This window comes from Zeus faber, assembly GCF_960531495.2.
Source record: "Zeus faber genome assembly, chromosome: 18".
NCBI classification, from domain to species: Eukaryota; Metazoa; Chordata; class Actinopteri; order Zeiformes; family Zeidae; genus Zeus; species Zeus faber.
This window is the reverse complement of record NC_137210.1, coordinates 19,569,464-19,588,840: the sequence shown is the minus strand read 5'-3', so window position 1 is coordinate 19,588,840 and position 19,377 is coordinate 19,569,464. Positions and strand designations below refer to the sequence as shown.

At 45.5% G+C, this 19,377-nt stretch overlaps 1 protein-coding gene across 1 annotated transcript in view; it reads left to right on the top strand.

The window, feature by feature from the left end:
- The window catches only part of LOC307243911 (uncharacterized protein), a gene marked incomplete at its 5' end in the record, with an annotated part of 26,208 nt that extends 7,550 nt beyond the window's left edge, over positions 1 to 18,658 (top strand). The window contains 10 exons of the mRNA XM_080018881.1: positions 2,155 to 3,006; positions 3,163 to 3,251; positions 3,609 to 3,684; positions 5,052 to 5,198; positions 5,870 to 5,932; positions 7,036 to 7,062; positions 7,693 to 7,713; positions 10,643 to 10,759; positions 15,150 to 15,206; positions 15,444 to 18,658. Of these exons, the coding sequence (XP_079875007.1) occupies positions 2,155 to 3,006; positions 3,163 to 3,251; positions 3,609 to 3,684; positions 5,052 to 5,198; positions 5,870 to 5,932; positions 7,036 to 7,062; positions 7,693 to 7,713; positions 10,643 to 10,759; positions 15,150 to 15,206; positions 15,444 to 15,472 (1,478 nt within the window). The 3' untranslated portion in view covers positions 15,473 to 18,658. The remainder of the gene's footprint in view (positions 1 to 2,154; positions 3,007 to 3,162; positions 3,252 to 3,608; positions 3,685 to 5,051; positions 5,199 to 5,869; positions 5,933 to 7,035; positions 7,063 to 7,692; positions 7,714 to 10,642; positions 10,760 to 15,149; positions 15,207 to 15,443) is intronic.
- Positions 18,659 to 19,377: the final 719 nt, after the last annotated feature.

Below are 19,377 nucleotides of genomic sequence, written 5' to 3'. Positions count from 1 at the left end.
TCCTAAGTGGGAGCAATAATGATTCGGTTAATTGTTCAAGTTGAGAAGGGTGTTGCTGTGATGCTACTTCATGTATCTTTAAAAGTAAAGATTTATTAAAGCCCCTATCCCACTTGGACTGAAAGTAGTAAATCCGTTGGCAATTTTCCATATTGGCGTTGCGTGGGAAAAGGAGACGCTGTCGTTGTTCCATGAAGGTCGTTCCGTAAATTTCCTCACTCTCGATCTGTCATTTATGGGAAAATGTGGGTACGGCTGTGAATGGAAGTATGTGTGAATGGGAGCAGTGACATTGCCGTAAAGTTGGGGTGGAGCAGAATCAAAATAAAGCACCAATAGTGGGTCTTTACAAATATTTATTTGGTACAAATATTTCGAAAGTTATTTGTTTTCGGGAAGAAAGAAAAAAAAACACTGGAGGAAAAAAAGCGAGTCCGACCCCCGAACCGTGGCGCTCGGCTGCAAAGACGAGAAACCGAAAAGCTGTCCGGTCTCGACGGAGACAGGTCTTTATATTCTTCAGTGTTATTCTTTTTCTTCTTAAAAATGCCACTCAGACCCTAGACGTGTCTTTTAGAGTTAGGGGTGCGGTGCGGGGGACATCGGGCACCAACGCAGAGCCGGAGCGGGTGAGCGGACAGGGAGAGGTAGAACGTGTGGAAAACCCTCATTCTCCGGAGGCAGAGAGTGTAGGACAGGCTGAATATGATCACACTGATTTAATAACATGGGGTTACAGTTATTGCTTCTGGGGACGGGGGCTCTTGTCAGCGGAGGGAACCGAGACCGTCCGGGCGGGGCGGGCCGACGGGAAGCGAAGCAGTGGTCTCAAAACAAAACCGATTCTGTTGCCTAGTCTGGCTTGATACTCGACATCCCTCGCTTGAGCGTTACATAATGTATCCATAACAGTCATTTATGTGGTAACTTTTCCGTAAATGAGGCCAATGTGGGAATGACTACCTACTGCCGTTCCCGGATATTTTTTATCCAGCAATGTCATGGTTTCCATGTGGGAAAGGGCCTTTAGGAGCTCTTCAATGAGTATGAGTTTCAGAGTACCAACAAATATTTAACTTCACGTTCAGTGTCTCATCTAGTTTTTCAAGTACCACTCGTACTAAATATATTGACAAATCTGGAACAACTACAACAATCTCACATTAGAATCTTGTTTTTTGTTTGACTTTTTCTGTGTCTTTTTCTGCATATGTATACTGGACCCAGTACCTTCCAAGGTTCTTAAATGTTTACTTCCAGTTTTAGGTACTACGTCCTCAATATTATTAATTGTCACTTTCTGGCGGTGATGTCCCTGCAGCTTTCAAAGTGACAGTTATTAAACCGCTATGAAAAAACTATAACTTTGACCCAGAAGTCCTCAATAATTACAGGCCAATCTCAAATATCCCATTCATGTCAAAATTACTCGAAAAAGTTGGATCTTCTCAGATTTCTTCCTACTTATCTGATAACTCTTTTTAATGTGGTCCAATTAGTTTTTGGGTCCCTTAACTATACTATAGAGGCTTTAACTATGGTAGAATGAATTATCGATTGGTGCTTACTCTTGATTTTCCATCTGTATTAGTGCTGCTTTATCTCACTGCATCTTTCGACACCTTGGATCACAGTATTATTTTTAGACCCCCTAGAGATGTATATTGGCCTTCAAGGATCAGCTTTCTCTTGATTATTATTTTTTTTAATATACCTCTCTGATAGGTCACATTGTGTTTCTCACAAAAATACTCTCTCCAGATTTACCCAAGTCAAGTTTGGTGTTCCACAGGGTTCAGTACCTGGACCTACTTTTCCATTTACACTCTACCTCGCAGTAGTATCCGTAGACAGTTCATTTTCACTGTTAAGCTGATGACACACAGCTGTACGTACCCATCACACACCCATTGCCTGTGTGATATAAAAAAAAGTGGATGTCTAAGAAGTTTTTGTTTTTAAATCCTGGCTAAAAGGACCTGCTGGTTGTTGGAACAGCCAAATAAAGGCATTCCTTTGATGGGTTAACCCTACATTTTGATGGTTACACTATATCACAGAGCTTCCCCGTTATAAATCTTGGTGTTACTTTCAGCTCCTCATGTTCCAGCCCCACAACAAGACAGTCATTGACTATGACTTTTCTTTCTCCAGAAGATTCAGAGACAGAGCAAACAGCACCTGAAGCAACTACAGAGGAGGATGCATCACCTGAAGCAACCGCGGAGGAGGACCCAGCACCTGAAGCAACTGCAGAGGAGGACCCAGCACCTGAAGCAGCTGCAAAGGAGGAGGACGCAGCGCCCGAAGCAACTGCAGAGGAGGACGCTGCACCCGAAGCAACTGCAGAGGAGGGCGCTGCACCCGAAGCAACTGTAGATGAGGATGCTGCACCCGAAGCAACTGTAGAGGAGAACTCAGCACCTGAAGAAACTGCAGAGGAGGACGCTGCACCCAAAGCAACTGCAGAGGAGGATGCTGCACCCGAAGCAACTGCAGAGGAGGACGCTGCACCCGAAGCAGCTGCAGAGGAGGACGCTGCACCCAAAGCAGCTGCAGAGGAGGACGCTGCACCCAAAGCAGCTGCAGAGGAGGACGCTGCACCTGAAGCAACTGCAGAGGAGGACCCGGCGCCTGAAGCAGCAGCAGAGGAGAACCCGGCACCTGAAGCAACCGCAGTGGAGGACTCAGTGCCAGAACCGACTGCAGTGGAGGATACAGCTCCAGAAGCAACCTCAGAGGAGGTTCCATCACCTGGAGCAGCCACAGAAGGGGACCCAGCACCTGAAGCAGCCGCAGAGAATGTTCCAGCGCCTGGAGCAACCACAGAGGAGGACTCAGCGCCTGAAGGAACTGTCCAAGAGGGAGCCGTTGCTGAAGAAACGACACAAGAGGACCCAGTGGTTGAACTTCCACCTGCTGGATCTGCAGAGGCGGGAGAGCCTGAGGCAGCGGGTCCTGAGTCAAGCGAGGAAAAGCAGGATACGGATGTGCCATCAGTAGAAGGTACTAACTCCACAGAGGAGAGTGGACTTTTGTTTAACATAGGACTGTGAAATAAACCTTCATTTTCAAAACATGTTGCTCGACGTTGGCTGCTCACAGTGCTGTTATTCAAATGTTATAACTGTTTGATTTCCTCCCATGTCTCCCTCCATCCAGAGACACCAATAGCTCCAGAGGTGTCGCTGCCGGAAACCGCTATGGAGCCTGCAGCCGAAGCTGACGACCGAGCACCTGCCCAGCAAGAGGTTAGAGGCACTGGGACTCACGAAAGGCTGTTAAAATTGAGTTTTAGAGACTCATTCCAAAGTCTGACCTACACCCCCTGAAAAAATTTGACACATACTCATTACAAAGTTATTTCAGGCAAGGAAATAAAGGCATTTGTTGAACGTTATTTTAAAGCATCTGGAGACCTTATAAAAAAAAAAACTTGTATTTAACTTTTACAGTCCAGAATAGTAACGTTCAGTAACAGCTTCTTCTGGGTATAAACAGAAGAGGATTGATAAATGCTATTAGTCCGAGAGCTGTGAAACAGTCCACAAGTTGCCTCCCGCTGGTTAGGACGGTGGTTTATAATCTTTTTTAATACATTTCATCAGCCTGCATCAGAGGACGAGGCCAAAGCAGAGACAGTCCCAGTAGTGGAGGCACAACCTGCCCCAGAAGCCCCTGCAGGTGAGAATACACACACACACACACACACACACACACACACACACACACACACACAATAACAAGTCCCCCAGATGTGTACACAATATGAGCATTTGGGGAGAGAACAAACAAGGTGTTAGTTCTGTGACTCGTTTGACCACCCGATGACCCGCCATAGTGTGGGAGTGCAGGCGTTAATGTGTGTGTCGGTGATCACCGCTTCACCTGTTTGGCAGTGGCATCACTAGGGTGTGGAGTGGGGGGTGCGGACGGCACCGGGTGACACCATCAGAGGGAGACACCAAAATGACGTCTAAAAAAATGTTTGCGCATGCGTGGGAGGAGAGACGAGGAGACGGAAGTGCACCTCTTTTAGAGTACCTATTTTACATTTCTTCTTGAGGTTTTTAATGTGTTTCTTGTTTCAATTCTGCTTTTATTCGGGGCGTTTTTGACAGTGATCAAGAAAATTACTTAAAAAAAAAAATTATAATCCTGTCCCCGCGTATTTTATCGCGTCATTTCCGGTGTCACTTCTTGCGTTTGTTTTCGTGACAAAAAGTATTTTGGAGACCCGACAGACTACTCACAAGACAGAAAGTTGTGTAGTGTGAACTGTACAGCCATCTGACGGCTTCCAAAGTCGTGTAGTGTGCCCATGGCATTACATGCACTGTGTCACTATACCTACAAGGCCAAAAATCTACGCGAATTCACTTTCTGAACATTCCAATGCACTGGTCAGAGCTGTCATTATTACAGACATGACATCATAAAGTGCCGACTTTTACTCTTAAAGGGACAGTGCAGGCTTTTCTCAGTATTTAGGCATTTAACTGAAAATGGATTATTAAAACACAAATTAATATAATGTCACATTTATCTGGATTCTGTGATGTTTCAAACAAAATAAATCAATAAAATAATAATTTATCTAGGTTACATAAACAAGAAATGTAGTATCAAGAAACATAGCATTTACCCCCACTTCATGTTTTAAATTGTCAATTTCTCAAACAGTTATATAATCTATAATTGTTATACATTTAAATATATTATAAATTAAATTTATACATTTAAAAATAAAAATTATAAAGAATAATATGTGATAAATATAGTTGTCAACAAAATTGTTGTTTCTACATTAAATTATAGTATCATCTAATGATTAATATGTACATATAACAATATTTACATAATAATGATTATTCTCCAGTCTCCATTTGGTTCATTAAGAACGCACATTTCTGTTATTGTAATTGAAATTGCGAAAACGATCTCTGGCTATTACCAGTGTTTTCATCAGTTTGGTGCATTTGTCAAAGATAATGTATTCACCGTAGTTTCCTGAAGGTTGACACCGCCGTCTGGTCTTTGTTTGTCGGTAGTTGAAGAACAGCCAGAGGTTGCTGCACCAGAGGTTGCTGCACCAGAGGTTGCTGCACCAGAGGTTGCTGCACCAGAGGTTGCTGCACCAGAGGTTGCTGCACCAGAGGTTGCTGCACCAGAGGTTGCTGCACCAGAGGTTGCCGCAGGTAAATCTTTTCATTTGATTTCTCTCTACCATCCGATGACTCTCGTTCACAATTACAACTTGACGACCACCTCCTCATTCCTCCCCATTCACGAACATATAATAGAAGAGTTCGGGGGGGCAGTTTCCAGATTTATTCGGGGGGCCAAACCCCCTGTCAAAGCCGTTATCGGGGCTGAGTGTGTTTAATAAGCCTTAAATGCATATTTCAATTAACTGTGGCCACGTAGTCGTAGAGCCTGATGGACCGCTCGGTGGCCCGCATTTCTTTCATTTCAGGTCAGTAACCAACGGCTGAATAATTAGGTTTGCGAGATCCTGTCAACCGTGTCTTAATTCCCCAAAAAAACACCTTGCCGTGCCCCACCCAAAACGCATTTTTTGAAAGCAAAGAATGCGGTGAGGCACTTGAAGGGGTTTACCCTAAGTATTTTCTTTTAAGGAAGCACGCGCTTGTCAGATGCTGTCAGAGTCCTGCGAGTTAACTCGGGCGTCGACCGGTTTTACTGAATCGTTGCTTAACAAACACTCAAGCCCACCGTGCGCTTTCACTTTCACACCCATGGAGCTAGCAGCCGTGTTATGAGTCATTACGGGGTGTTTTTACCCGGGGCAATTGAGTGGGTGAATATGATCATTATGTGGTTTAATGACTGGCAACGATTCTTCCAGATGCAGCTGACCAGAACCTGGCCCCTCCGCAGGTTGGACAGGGACGCAGCGGAGGCCATGCTGGTTAGTAGCTACTTTCATACATTTACTAATCTGTTCATTAGGCAGTTGTATTTGTCGCCGATGAAATGATTTAAAGTAGGCCCACCCCAACAAATCAATACTCCCAAAACACCAACCGCTACTAGGCAAGTTTGTTTGTGTAGCATGTTACACTCACGTAAACAGTTTATTGATCGTAAATACATCGGTGCATAATGGTGGTTATCTCCATTTGCCCCCGTGTTTGGATGCCAAAACATCTTTTGTAAAACATTGTTGTAAAAGTTTTAGAGCATCAATTATTCACGTCTACATGTTTGATGCGGCTATATCCTGTGGTTGTGCCTGGGAAAACCGGGCCCCCCACCAAAAAAAAAAAAAGGGGGATGACGTGAACACTTTACTGTAGTGGGATCTCCCAATTGATCTCCAATAATCCTACTGAGCGAAGCAGAGCCTGCCTCCAGGTGAGATGGTGGAAATGCGCTGGTTTGGGCGGTAGGCGCCGAAAAGTGTCGCGTCGGCCCTTTAATAATAACAATGGGCTCGTCTCCATGCGAACAACGGAGCTGGGAGGACGGGACTCGTCTGAAAAAAGGTTTCAGGCCTTTCTTTCCTCGTCTGGAGGTCTGCGGCATAAAGCTCCCGTAATTATTATAATCCAGTGAAAGGGGCCCCGTGATCGTCTGCCCTGTCATTAGCACCTTTGTCACAAGCTGCGGCAGGCACGGAGCCCTGATGCGGGGAGACAGATACAGACAGGCAGCGGGAGAAGTGGATCCGGGAGCTGTTGATATTGGGATGACTTCAAAAGAGTGTGTGTGTGTGTGTGTGTGTGTGTGTGTGTGTGTGTGTGTGTGTGTGTGTGTGTGTGTGTGTGTGTGTGTGTGTGTGTGTGTGTGTGTGTGTGTGTGTGTGTGTGTGTGTGTGTGTGTGTCCGTGCATGCGCGCGCATTAGGACAGAAACTGTTGCGACAGAAACTTAGAAACTGTCATGCCCTCAGGAAATAAACGACGACAAAGTGAAAAACACGTTTTTTTTTTTTTACCCCTTATCTCTTTTTCTCACAATGTTCTCTCTCTCTCTCTCTCCCCCTTTATATCCCCCCACCCATCCTCCGCAGTGCCCTTGGCCGAGACAACGGGAGACGGTAAGGGTCCGGATTTGTATTCCGATTCCCCCCCACTCCCCCCCCCCCCCCCCCGACAAAAGATCAAATCCTTTTTTGCTTTTCTGACGTCACCTCGCCGCCCCGAGTACAAGGCAGGTAGGGACGCAGAGAGAGAGAGGGACAGACTTGCGGGGAGCGGTTGGAAACGCGTTGTTGTTTTAAAAATCCCTCCAAGCGCACAGGATATTGCTGGCGTGCCTCTGACGATACCAACAGGATGCGAGACTCAGCGAAAAATGTCTCTCCCCCCGCGCGCGTGCGCGCGCTCCGCCGGAGAAATGTTGGAAATTGGCATTCTTTTTGAAAACGCACTTTTATCGCATAGATCGTCGACCGTCGACCAGTCGTGGCGGTCAAGCGGCTCGTTTCACAGGGGTTGTGCGACCGTTAAAATAATCCCTTGTTCCTGCTCGCCGAGTAACGAACCGGGGGAAGCGAGTTTGTGCTTGTTGTCCTAGGCAATGTGAACAACGGTCGCACACTGTCACGTTGTTTGCACACAATGTCATGAAATGAAAATGAAAGGTACTAACTGTGTGTGTGCGCCTGTTTGTTTGTGTGCATGTGTGTGTGTGTGTCCCCGCCCTATGTGTGTCCCCCGCCATGCAGCTGGAACAGCGGAGGCCCAATGTAAGTTCAGCTTAATTTCACTTGTTTTTTCTCACTTTCGCCTCTCGCTGACAGAGAAACCACCACTTCGTCCCGGCGGCACCATCAGAAAATCGTTTCACAATTATTAATTCTTCTTTCTTAATTCCTTTCCTGTCTAATTCATTTATTCTACATGGCTGAGCATATAATCAGTACAATGCGGTGGCTGAACGGTATACAGGATTTGCAGCTGATGAAGACTTTAAAGCCGGTAGCCGCGCCGGGCGAATCCCCCGGTTACGGAGATGTTCCGCTTTGTTCTGTGCTATAGCTTTCGGGTGAACCAAAAAAAAAATTGACTTTTGGGGGAAAAAAAACGAAACGTTGACGCTTAAGTAACATAACGATAATAACAAACAATCTCAGGTGCCAGTGGCTTTATTGGCCCGGGCCGGCAAATAGAAAGTTCCTGGCACGGAGAGCCAGTGGAAAACTTTGCTCATCGTCAGCCACTGCAACGGCATTTTCAGACGTCCTGGATACAGGTTTCACTGCCGCCAAAACAAAACAGGCTGCTGGACATCTACGCGTTATACGTCCAATATCTCCTCTCGTGGTGGCGGGCCGGCTTCCTCCTCTCCATTCATCCCCCGTTTTCTGGAGCCGGTCTGTGCTTGAACGCGCCGCGGACGAGGCCCGGGCGCTTTCTCTCTCCCTTGTTTTTAAATGAAATTTCACACTATCAGCGCGCCAGGTCCCAGAGTCACGCCAATTTGGAACGATGTCTACCTCCCTGTTTTGTTTTTTTTTTTCGTTTTTTTTTTCGTTTTTTTTTCCCCCCCCGCGTTTCCATAGTAACGGTGTTGGGGAACGGTAAACAGCGAGCTCGCCACCGCTTTCGGGGCTGATGGGGGTGGTGCATGCTGAGCACACGCTGTTCCCATAGGTTTCGTTTTCCAAGGCCTCCCTCCCTCCCCCCCCGTACCTGTAACCTCTTGTTCTGCCTCAGCGCCGCTCCCTTGTTTGTATTTTGTATTTTCAATTTAATGGCCGTTTCTTTGACTCTGCTCTGACTCATGACCGTGTGTCACGATTTATTGCCTGGACTCGTTCTTTCAGTCCTCCCGTAGCTGCGCCTTCCTCCCTCCCTGCCTCCGTCCCGGGTTTATCACCGTGCGTTGAACTAGGCCCGCGTAGCCACAGTGACAAAAGGATTCCCGTCTTCCATCTAGGAATTTCAATGACGGGAGGATTTTTTATTTTTATTTTGCTGTGACAGAATGGGAATCCTAAACGCGTGGCTGTGCGTTCATTTTGAACCTCCCATCTTACCTTAACTTTAGGAAATTATTTCTGTCAATTCCAAACGCAATCTCATCGCGGCATCTTTTGCAATGGCGGACACAAATGAGATCAAAGAGAATGGGGTTTTTAATTTCAGGCACAACGAAACTGAGCGCTTATGTTGCTATGTGGAGTGGAGGAGGGAAAATGATTAAATTCTAGCAATTTAATTATTTTATTAACTTTTCTATCGTTAAGTTTTGTAGTTCCTTTGTTCATATAGACCCAGCAGAAGAAGTCCTGACTGCCATTTTTACGACAGTTATTTTACACTTCAAAATAGGATTCCCAACATGGTATATTCTAAAGTCAGGGCCCTTGTAATAGTCAAATTCTGCCCTAAATACGGTTGGAAGCAAAATGCCGTAATACCTAAAAATCCCAAATGTTAATCCTAAACCGTGCCGAGATAGAACTTTCCCTTGTTATGTCCATCCGGCGGAGGAGAGGATAAGGGAAAACAACTCACCGCTGGTTTTTCCACTTACAGTCGTACGTTTTGCAACTTTGCAACTCTGAACCCAAAATTTGAAAGGTATGTCGTGGCAGAGGCGTTTTTGTTCTGCTTGTCTTGAGGCTACCGACGTTCCCGCCGCGGTGCTTTCCGTGCTTCCCGTCTCCTCCGGGACCGTTGCGGGGGCCTTTGTTTCGGTTTTAAAAAACGGTGACGGAAGTTTTGTCTTCGAGATCCTGTTCTCCCCGACGAGCCTGATCTGGGCTGGGAGACAAAATGGCGGAACATTCACTGTGCAACCACCCAGCAAATGACTTTTTGATTGCGCACATTAAGTATTCGGCCTGCGTGTGTACAGTGTGAGTCGTTACGCGGTTATGCTCGAATGATACCGATACCAAAACTACCAATTCTAAGACTTTTAATTATGATTGGCTCCTGAGAGACAATTCAGTGGGAACCTTGGTCCCTCACCCGAGCCAAAAGAGATTTAAGCAACCCAGTGAACACTGGTGTTTTGTTGGTCTTACTCAATACACCCTGTCAGTTTAGCCCAAGCGATCTCACAAGGTCCTACTTCAACAATATTATTGACATTCTGAAAATGTCAAACAGGCCTTGGAGCAAAATTGCTGTTTTTATAGAAAAAATGCAAGTATCGACTAATTCAGTAGGGTTCCTGTGTGTGTGTCTGTGTCTGTGTGCGCGCGCCCGCGCGCCCGCCTGCGTGCCACATGCCTGGTATCCACTGTGACGCAGCACGAAAAGTATTGTGGGATGCCAAAGCCGTTGTCATGGCGACTGGGTCGCAGGTGCAGACGGCAGCTACGCCGCCGCCGCAGCCGCAATGATTGCTCTGCCTTTTTGGAGCGAAATTAGAGCGGAAAAACGCTGGATCCACCGCTATGATTATAATCGCCCACACGGTGCACAGAACACATACTGCAGATGTCGACGTTAGGCGTATTATACACACACACACACGCGCGCTGTTCGTGGTTCTTTATGGCGACAAGCTGCCGTCTGGATTCCTCTGAATAACAATTTATTCATGTCACTCTGCACCTGGGGAAAGACGAACAGTAAAGTTTCCTGTGTGAGGAATGTCAGAATATTAGTACAGATTGAGATCATTGATACATGTGTTTGTGCTCACATGTGTTTTTCCAGCCGGAAGTTCCAGTCCAGTAACCGGGATCGTGGTCGGAGTGTGCGCAGCCTTGGTGGCCGCGGTGACCGGATACTTCACCTACCAGAAGAAGAAACTCTGCTTCAAGAACAGAGAAGGTAAAATATATTAAACACACACACACACACACACACACCCTTTCTACCGCTCTAACATATTCTCCCATTTTCTCCTTCTATATTCTCACCTTTGTTTTCATTGTTTTATGTTCTATCTTTATCTGCCAGGCGTGCAAAAGCCCTCAGAAATTAGAAAAAAACATAAAAAGGCAAAACTCCTCCACCTTAATCAGCCCCTCGGGCGTGAAAGGAGGCGTTTGTATTTTCTGAAGGTCAGCGGCCCTGCGCTGGGACGTGGTCAATAGCTTTACGTCTTAACCGTCAGCAAAACAGTAAACACACACAGGCACGCACACACGCCCGCGTGCACACATCCCGTGTCACCTGGAAACTGCTTATTCAGCGATGTTGGAATTTACAGTCAACATGGAGCAGCTCGACTGAAAGGATGGAGGAAAATTTGGGGAAACGTCAGATGCACATAGTGAATAGACACACATACACCGTTTTAAAGTTTTAAAATGTTGTGCGTTACAATGTTTTACACAAAACGTGTTCAATAAACCACATTAAATGGCTTAACAGCATCTCTACACCTACAAGTGCACCATGCACTTTCTGCCCATAGAAAGTGCATGGTTTAATTAATACTGTATGCAAATGACACGCACCGTTGTACACATACTGTTCTGAGCGGAGGGCGTCGTTAAAGACCTTTCAGGAAATATATTCAAATGTGTAAGATCTGCCAGGGCGTGAAAGTCATCAAATCAGGAAGCAGGAATCTGTTAAGTGATCATTACGAGACTGCGTTGACTCACAGGGGAATTGTTTTACACTTCAGGAAACCTGAGTGAGACCTGCTACGAGGTGATTATAATCAGTGCTTGAAGTGGGGGGGAAAAAATAAGAGCCGGTACTTCCCTTAGTCACGTGTTAGCGGGTCGGGTATCTGCTTTATAGTAAAGAAATATATTCAAGTAAGGGGTCCTTTCGCATGCGAAATGTGTTCCCTGGAAGTCAGAACTCTTAGAAAATCCAACTTCGTACTTGGAAACGTGTAAAAGAATGGCCATTTATTTTGGATTCTAACCAACGTCTACTGTCGTTTTGAACTACTCTGTAGTTTTTATGTTATGTTTTCATGTTAACACGCGGACAACCGACTCGAATCACAGATTTCCGAGTTCCCATGGAACGCAGCATGACTTCCCGCTGCCTCGACCCGATGCAAACTTGGAGTTTCTAATCCACCTGAACCAGAGCGCGGGCAGCAGCCTTTACCAAAGATGGAACGGAACTGATGGAAACCAGCTGTTTCCACCAAAAAGGTGCAAAATAGAAAACGCAAACAAGGACACCCACAATGTAAAAAAAAGAAACCCCTCGTCCGTGTCCATACATGGTCAATGACGTCATGGTAACCGCAAGCCGGCGCTCGCAGCTTGTGCATTATAACAATAGAATAAAAAAGTGCGCTCCGACTAAATAAAATGATACATTTTACAATATGTCCACTCGATTTGTCCACTTGAGAGGGCAGTTACCAGCGGCTTGTGAGAAGTGCCGGTGTGCAAGAAAAAGTCCCAGTACGCCAAAGAGTGAAACAGAAGTACCGATACTGTGTGAGTACCGGCCCACTTCAAGCACTGATTAGAATCATTCTGAAGCAGAAGATGTTTCAGTGTCCTCTAAAAATACTCCCTGGTTATCTCACTGATTAATTAATTTCCGTCCTTGCCGTGCAGCCCCCCAGGACGGCATTACGCGTTCTTGTTACATTTTGGTAGAGGGGGAAGAAACAATGACAGTGACAATATATAATACATCTTTTGTCTTTGCTAAGTGACATCACTTGGCCCTCATTTGAGGCACGCAGATGCAACTGCAATAACCTGGTCCATGAGAGATGACGCTGTCCCCAAAGGTTGATTTTTAGGGTCTGGTTATTATTTAAGATCCCATGAAAAGGGAACGGCACCACAAACTTCCTTGATTTGAGCCGTTTCTTGGGAATTGTTGTTAGTGCACCCTTCAAACATGCAGCATGACAGCTGTAAAAAAATGAGAAGATTTGGGTTTATTACATTTTTCATCGACGGTCTTGTCTGAATCACTCTCTCTCTCTCGCTCCCTCTCACACTTCAATCAGCTTTCTCAGCATAACTCATGGGCCCACACGTGCTGCTAAAGCATTTCAACTGAATTTGCATGACATCAATAAGAGAAACAGGCTGAGCTGGTTCTGAGCATAGGCGGTTGGGTTGCCAACAAGAGGAAATAAAAATTGAATAAAATAAAATTATTTAAACCCCCCCTGCGGCACTCCTCCGGGCGTTTCCCGGTGTGCTGTGACAATGGGGCCAATACAATGGAAAATAGTGTGGCGTTTGGCGATTAACTAGACAGGACTCTTGTGTGTCGGCCTTGTGATAGACTGGCGACCTGTCCAGGGTGTACCCCGCCTCTCGCCCAATGACAGCTGGGATTGGCTCCAGCCCCCCCCCCCGCAACCCCACAAGGATAAGCGGTATAGATAATGGAAGGATGGAAGGATGGATGGATGGACTCAGTGAAGACGGCTGAGACGATAGTTCTGTCGGTAGCCGAAGCCCGGTTCTATTCCCTGCCGAGTGGCTCACAGCCACCCCGGCCGGGGGCAGAGGTGTCCAGATGGAAACAACAACCAGGGGATGGACCCTTTTATACAACCTTTCTCTTTATCTTTTTGTTTCTTCACACTACAACCAGCAACATCTCCTCATCCCTCTCCCTCACTCTTCCCGGTCCACATCCATCCTCCCTGCCCAGAACAACCCAGAACCCGCCCTCGCATCACCTCGGCCAATCACCCTCTTTATCTTCTATATTATTTGATTATTATATTAATTTAATTATATTGCTGGACACCTCACCCCAATAAGATGAACGGATGTAAAAAATAACCACCCAGAACCCCCCCCCCCACACATACACACACACACACACACACACACACACACACACACACACACACGCATACAGCGACAGTGTTACAATACTAAAATACAGACCAAAAAAAACTGTGGAAAATTGATTGGTATGTGTTGTCAACATTAATATATATATATATAATATTAGGATAACAAACAAGGTAAAAAAAAGTGGTTGTTTTTGAAATGTATTTTGTTGGCTTGTTCTTTTGTGATTTACTTGCATAAAAAATGAATCAGAATGCAGGATAAAAGGTCTCTGAAACTATATTTCTTCCACGAACGTTTTGTCAACGGGGTTCAGTTGGATCGGGGTGAGGTGGCAGCATCGGAGGGCGGGGTTTGCGTGGTGAGGCATGCAGTGCACTTTGGACGGTGGATTCACTTGGAGGGAATTTTGTGGCGTGTGCACGCTGCGGGCCCTCGGGGGGGCAACTTCTACAGAACCGCCTCGGGCTCCAAAAATGCGAGAGTCGGCCCTGGTAACAGGGCCAAATACTACGTTTTAGAAGTGGTTGCCAAGTTGGAAACCATGCAGCAGCTGCTGGTTGCCAAGAATTTTTATAATTGAGTTATAATGATAATATACACTCAGTATGCACTTTATTAGGTACGCCTGTACAATCCAATGTGATCCCATACACCCGCTCTGCCATGAATTGTAATTTTCTGAAGTTTATAATGCTCATTTTTTTGTTGCTGTAGAGTCGGAAATGTGTGAATTCAATTATATGTTTATGACTGAGGTCATAGTTAAATCTGGTGTTGTACTGAACAACATTTCATTGAGAGGTGTTTCTAATTGATTGTCCTCCCTATTGACACACATGAGGGGGACAGAATGTTAGAAACACCTCTGAATATAACGCAGCTCAGTACACCACCACCAACCATGACCTCGATGCCAAAACATACCATTGAACGAGCACCTCTTCTATGACAGCGTGAAAAACCCTGAACATTATAGGCAACATAAAGCAACATTTATGGCCGAGCTGGTGTATTGGATTCCATTGGACTGTACAGGTGTAGCTAATAAAGTGCACGCTGAGTGTATATGATCCATATTTTAATATTCTAGCTTGTTTCACCTTTTTTGACCTGAGTAAATCAGTGTTCCAGGAAAAAAAGTACTTTCCTTGGCAGAAGTTTCTAAAAAATACTGAGGTTTATACCGTGCACATACAGCATATAGCACATAACGTGCTTCTTGTTTTGTTTTTTGTTTTTTGTTTTTTTATATGAAAAGTGGTTGACTACAGCCAATGACCCAAATACGGTCAACCATTATTGTCAGGCCCTGACTAATATCAGAAAATAATAATAGGAAATAACAATAGATCATATGAATAACAAAGATATGGTGAAGAGGGTAAAGACGGTAAGATACATTCACGCATCAATAAAATGGTTGACAAACAAGGACTGATCTCTTCCTCTTTTCCTGTCGTTTACAGCAGATCCAGAAGCTGCCCGGAAAGCTGACGCAGCCGAGGCCCAGTCTGACCCCCAGGGTACGAAACACACCCACACGCACGCTGCCAGTTTCACTCCTTTCTGCTGTCACGTGCTTGGTTTCCTCATGTTTGTTTTTCACACTTTGATCGCTCGCCCCGCAATAAACTCCTTCCTGATCTGCTCCTCCGGCCGTACCCACACACAGGCGTATACACGTATATGCAGTAAATATTAATACCCTTGATGTGTCGACCTTTGGCGCTAACTTTGTGCTGTTTCTTTCTGGGTTGAAGTGCTGAGCAACCTGCTGAACTCCTCCTAGACGACAACGCTCACATGGCTGCCTTGACTATTCACAGCAACGGTGCAATCTCACTGTCAGGCTCCATGGAGCTGTAATACTGTGAGGCCCCACTGTCGGGCTGTGTGTGTGTGTGTGTGTGTGTGTGTGTGTGTGTGTGTGTGTGTGTGTGTGTGTGTGTGTGTGTGTGTGTGTGTGTGTGTGTGTGTGTGTGTGTGTGTGTGTGTGTGTGTGTGTGTGTGTGTGTGTGTGTGTGTCTGTGTCTGTGTGTGCTTAAATGTGTCGGAGGAAGACTATAGAGATGCAGTCAGACATGGATGGAATAAAAAAGTGAAATCGTTATTTTCTTTGTGATAGTGAGTGCATGTTAATCCGTTCAAATCTGTTGAATTGACGACCCGCGCTCTGTGTTGTGAATCAAAATCTGGAATTGTAAGCTCCACAGTGGCTATCGTCAATATTTAGATATTTCATTTCACGGTAGCACTGGGGGGGGGGCATCGTTTGGGGGCGCAACAACAACAAAAACACAAAACATTAGTATTTGTACAACAAAAAATTAGTATTTGTTTGGCTAGGATCCAGTAATCATCATACACTGAACGTGTGTGAGTCGTGGAGTAGGAACCTCCAGCGCTCTACACCCGTCACCCACCCACAGTCGTGGACCTCCCACAGGTCCCAGTACCTAACGCACCATTACTGCACTACTGTGGCACTTTTGCGTCATGAGCCAATGAAAAAAAACATCCATTTTAAAATCGGGTTCCCCTCTCTGGTGTCCCCCCCCCCCCCCCTTATTGAAAGACATCCCATTTTCGATTCAATTCACAACATATTGTTGGTCATTCTGATTCATCCATTGGACTTGTAAAATTTGACTCGACTGTAAACTTGTGCACAAAGATGTTTTCTCCCACGGCCCCCGGAACCAGTAACGCAGGATGACTGCGTACTGGAGCTCGTCCGCAGGGTCTTGGAGACGCTGTTCTGTGGTCCCATTATGTCACTGTGTGTGCCTGTGTTTTGATGGTGGAGGGGCTTGGGTTCACTGCTTTTTCTCCCCCGGTGAATTCAGGAAGTACGCCCAGGCTAACAAAAGGGTCCAAATGAACGTTCTAATGAGACGAAACCAAAAAAAATAATAATAATACTACTTGTGCTCTTGAACGCGATGCGTACATTCCTCTTTTTTTATACGACCGATCGACGAGAGATCGCCGCTTCCTGAATTCACCCCACCCACCCGAGCCGAGCCGGACCCCCATTTCTGTCGATAGATGAATGTTCATCCGAAATGAGCAGACTTTAAAAAGTGGTAATGTAGTAGCGTTATTAGACCTTGTTCTTTGTAAATCTAGTCGTGATGCAGTAACTTCTCCGCTTCGGTGCCTTACACTGACGCAGCCCGGCCCCGCCCGACCCAGAGACATACAGGGAAAAGAGGAGTTCAGTGTGAGCCAAGGCAAAGTGGTAGTTCGATGTTACATAATGTGAATTCCAAAAAAAAAAAGGCTTGTTTTATCTTGGAATTTCAAGTTTCTCATTTTGTTCAAGTGATTAAAAGAAAACCTAAGAAGCGACACCTTATAACCACGCAATTTTGTTAAAAAAACGTATTTATATACCTATATCTCGGTTGGTGTTTGTGCCCTGACTAGACTGCCAGCTCCTGACTGACGCTGTCTCCGTAATTCCTTGAGCGATTTTTTTTAGCGGTTGAATACTTTTCGGTGTATGTCTCTGTGGAGCAGTTAACCGAGCTGGTTGCCGTAATCCTTTTCTTTTTTTTTTTTTTTTTTTCCCCCTCATTCCCGCGAATGCCGCTCACCTTGTTATTGTTATATGAATCATTTACACTTTATTTACGTGCGGCAGCGTTGGCTCTAAAAGCCGGCGCCGAGTTGATTTGGAGGGTAGATTGTTCTGTGGTGGCGAAATAGCCTAACAAGCAAAAGAAACTAAGCGGCATATCTGTAACCCGTTTTTTCAAAGAATTGTAGCACAACGATTTAGGAATGCCTTTCTGTCGCCTTATTGTTCTTTATGCCTCGCAGTTCGTCGCTCGCCCCCTGCGTCTTGGGGGAGAGGGCTACAGCTGCACTGTATAGCACTGTATAGCTTTAAAACAGGACAGAGACTGTTGCCGTGGTAACAGCCTAGCCTCGAGATGAATAGTCTGTGACGCCACATATCAAGTTAGGGTTCTAATGTACATACTATACTAGAGATCGGAGTTTCGCGCTCACTCCGAAACCTATTTTATATCCTTTTGACTTTGTCGGGTGAGGTCGTCCGTCACACGGAGCCAAAAAGGAGGCGCGGAACTTCCGCGTGCCAAACAGACAAAGCTTTCAGATCAAGACACTTTAAATAACCTTGAAGTACTAACCCTTATAAACTAGTCAAAACAACACCTTTCCAAATCCGGCTCTCTGTGCCGTCCGCCGGTGCCGATTCCTTTGAGCCAAACCCCTAAGGTCTGATTCTTGCAAAAACTAAACGGCAAAGGAACCGGACCGCCGAGACGTTCGAAGTGGGACGTCAAGCAATAAAAACACGCACGGGGCGCCGGCGTAATGGACGAATAAGTCTTGCGCAGCGGAAACCCAACTGGAATGACGCCTGCAATGAGCGGGACCTTTGTCCCCCCCTCTTAGCATTTGGTCTCGCGTCCATTCACTACTCTCGCCGGAAGCCGCGCGGTCGGACCTTTAGCGCGCGGAGCCGCGACTGCGGTCGCACAGCAGCGTTAACGCAGCCAACGGAGAATGTCACATGAGGAATCTGCGGCTCGCCGGCTCCACAAGTGCACTTCCTAGATAACCCTGTGACATCATAGTCGGCGCTGCCCCCAATCCTGCCTTAATAACAAAAACAAACAGCTCCCAATTTTTTCCCGTAACAATTTAAAAAAAAAAAAATTTGAAAGAACAAAACGTCAACATGGTAATGGCACAATGAAACAAGCAGAGAAAGAGAAGCAGTTCCCCCTCCTGTATGCATCCTGGTTCATTAAACATATTTAGACAATTCATGCAGACCTTTACTTTCTATTTAATGATTGTCCTTTTTTTTTTTTTTTAATCGCATTTCATGGTTTTTTTTGCATTTGTTTAACTGTAATTTTCCATCTGGCACTTTTTTTTTTTTGTTTGAATTGTGTAAATAATGTTTGAGGAGTCAATAAAAATAAATTTTTGTGGGGTCGGCTGTGCAGTCTGCCTGTTTGTGTCTCGTGAGGATTTTCCCTTTATTGCAATGAGATATAAATCAACGTGTTGACAGAGCTCAGTCATTTATTCTACCGTTGTTTACACAATACTTTGTGTCCGTCTGCCTGTTTGTCAATTAAAGTGCATGTGCTAAGCAGGCCCTTTAAAAGAGTAGGGAATCCAGGTGCAGAGAGTGAAATTGCACTCTGGGGTTTTGAGTGGACTGTGCGTGGACCAACCCAGAGGTCCAACTGATGGATTGGAGCACGGCTGGAATAAAAACATGGCTGGACATTTACTTTATGAACGTGGGGTTATCCACCTCTGGAAACCTTGGCAAGGAATCACCAATTAAAGTGCATTATAAAACAAGTGCAGTGCCCGTTCAAAACGTGGCGGTTTGTGAAAGTCGCGAGGACTCGCAGTGGGAAACACGGGGAAAGACATTCTTCTCACGGGAAAAAACACCCAATTCTTTTGGGTAAAGTCGCTGTTCACTTGTTTATTCAAAGTTTATTGATATTACACGTGTCAAGCCAAACATGCCTGTTTGGAACCCTGCCCCCTGCATACATACAGTACATACATACAAAAAAAAACATACATACATGCATACATGCATGCATGCATGCATACATACATAGATACACTACACACACACACATACACACACACACACATACATACACATACATACAAACATAAGAGATT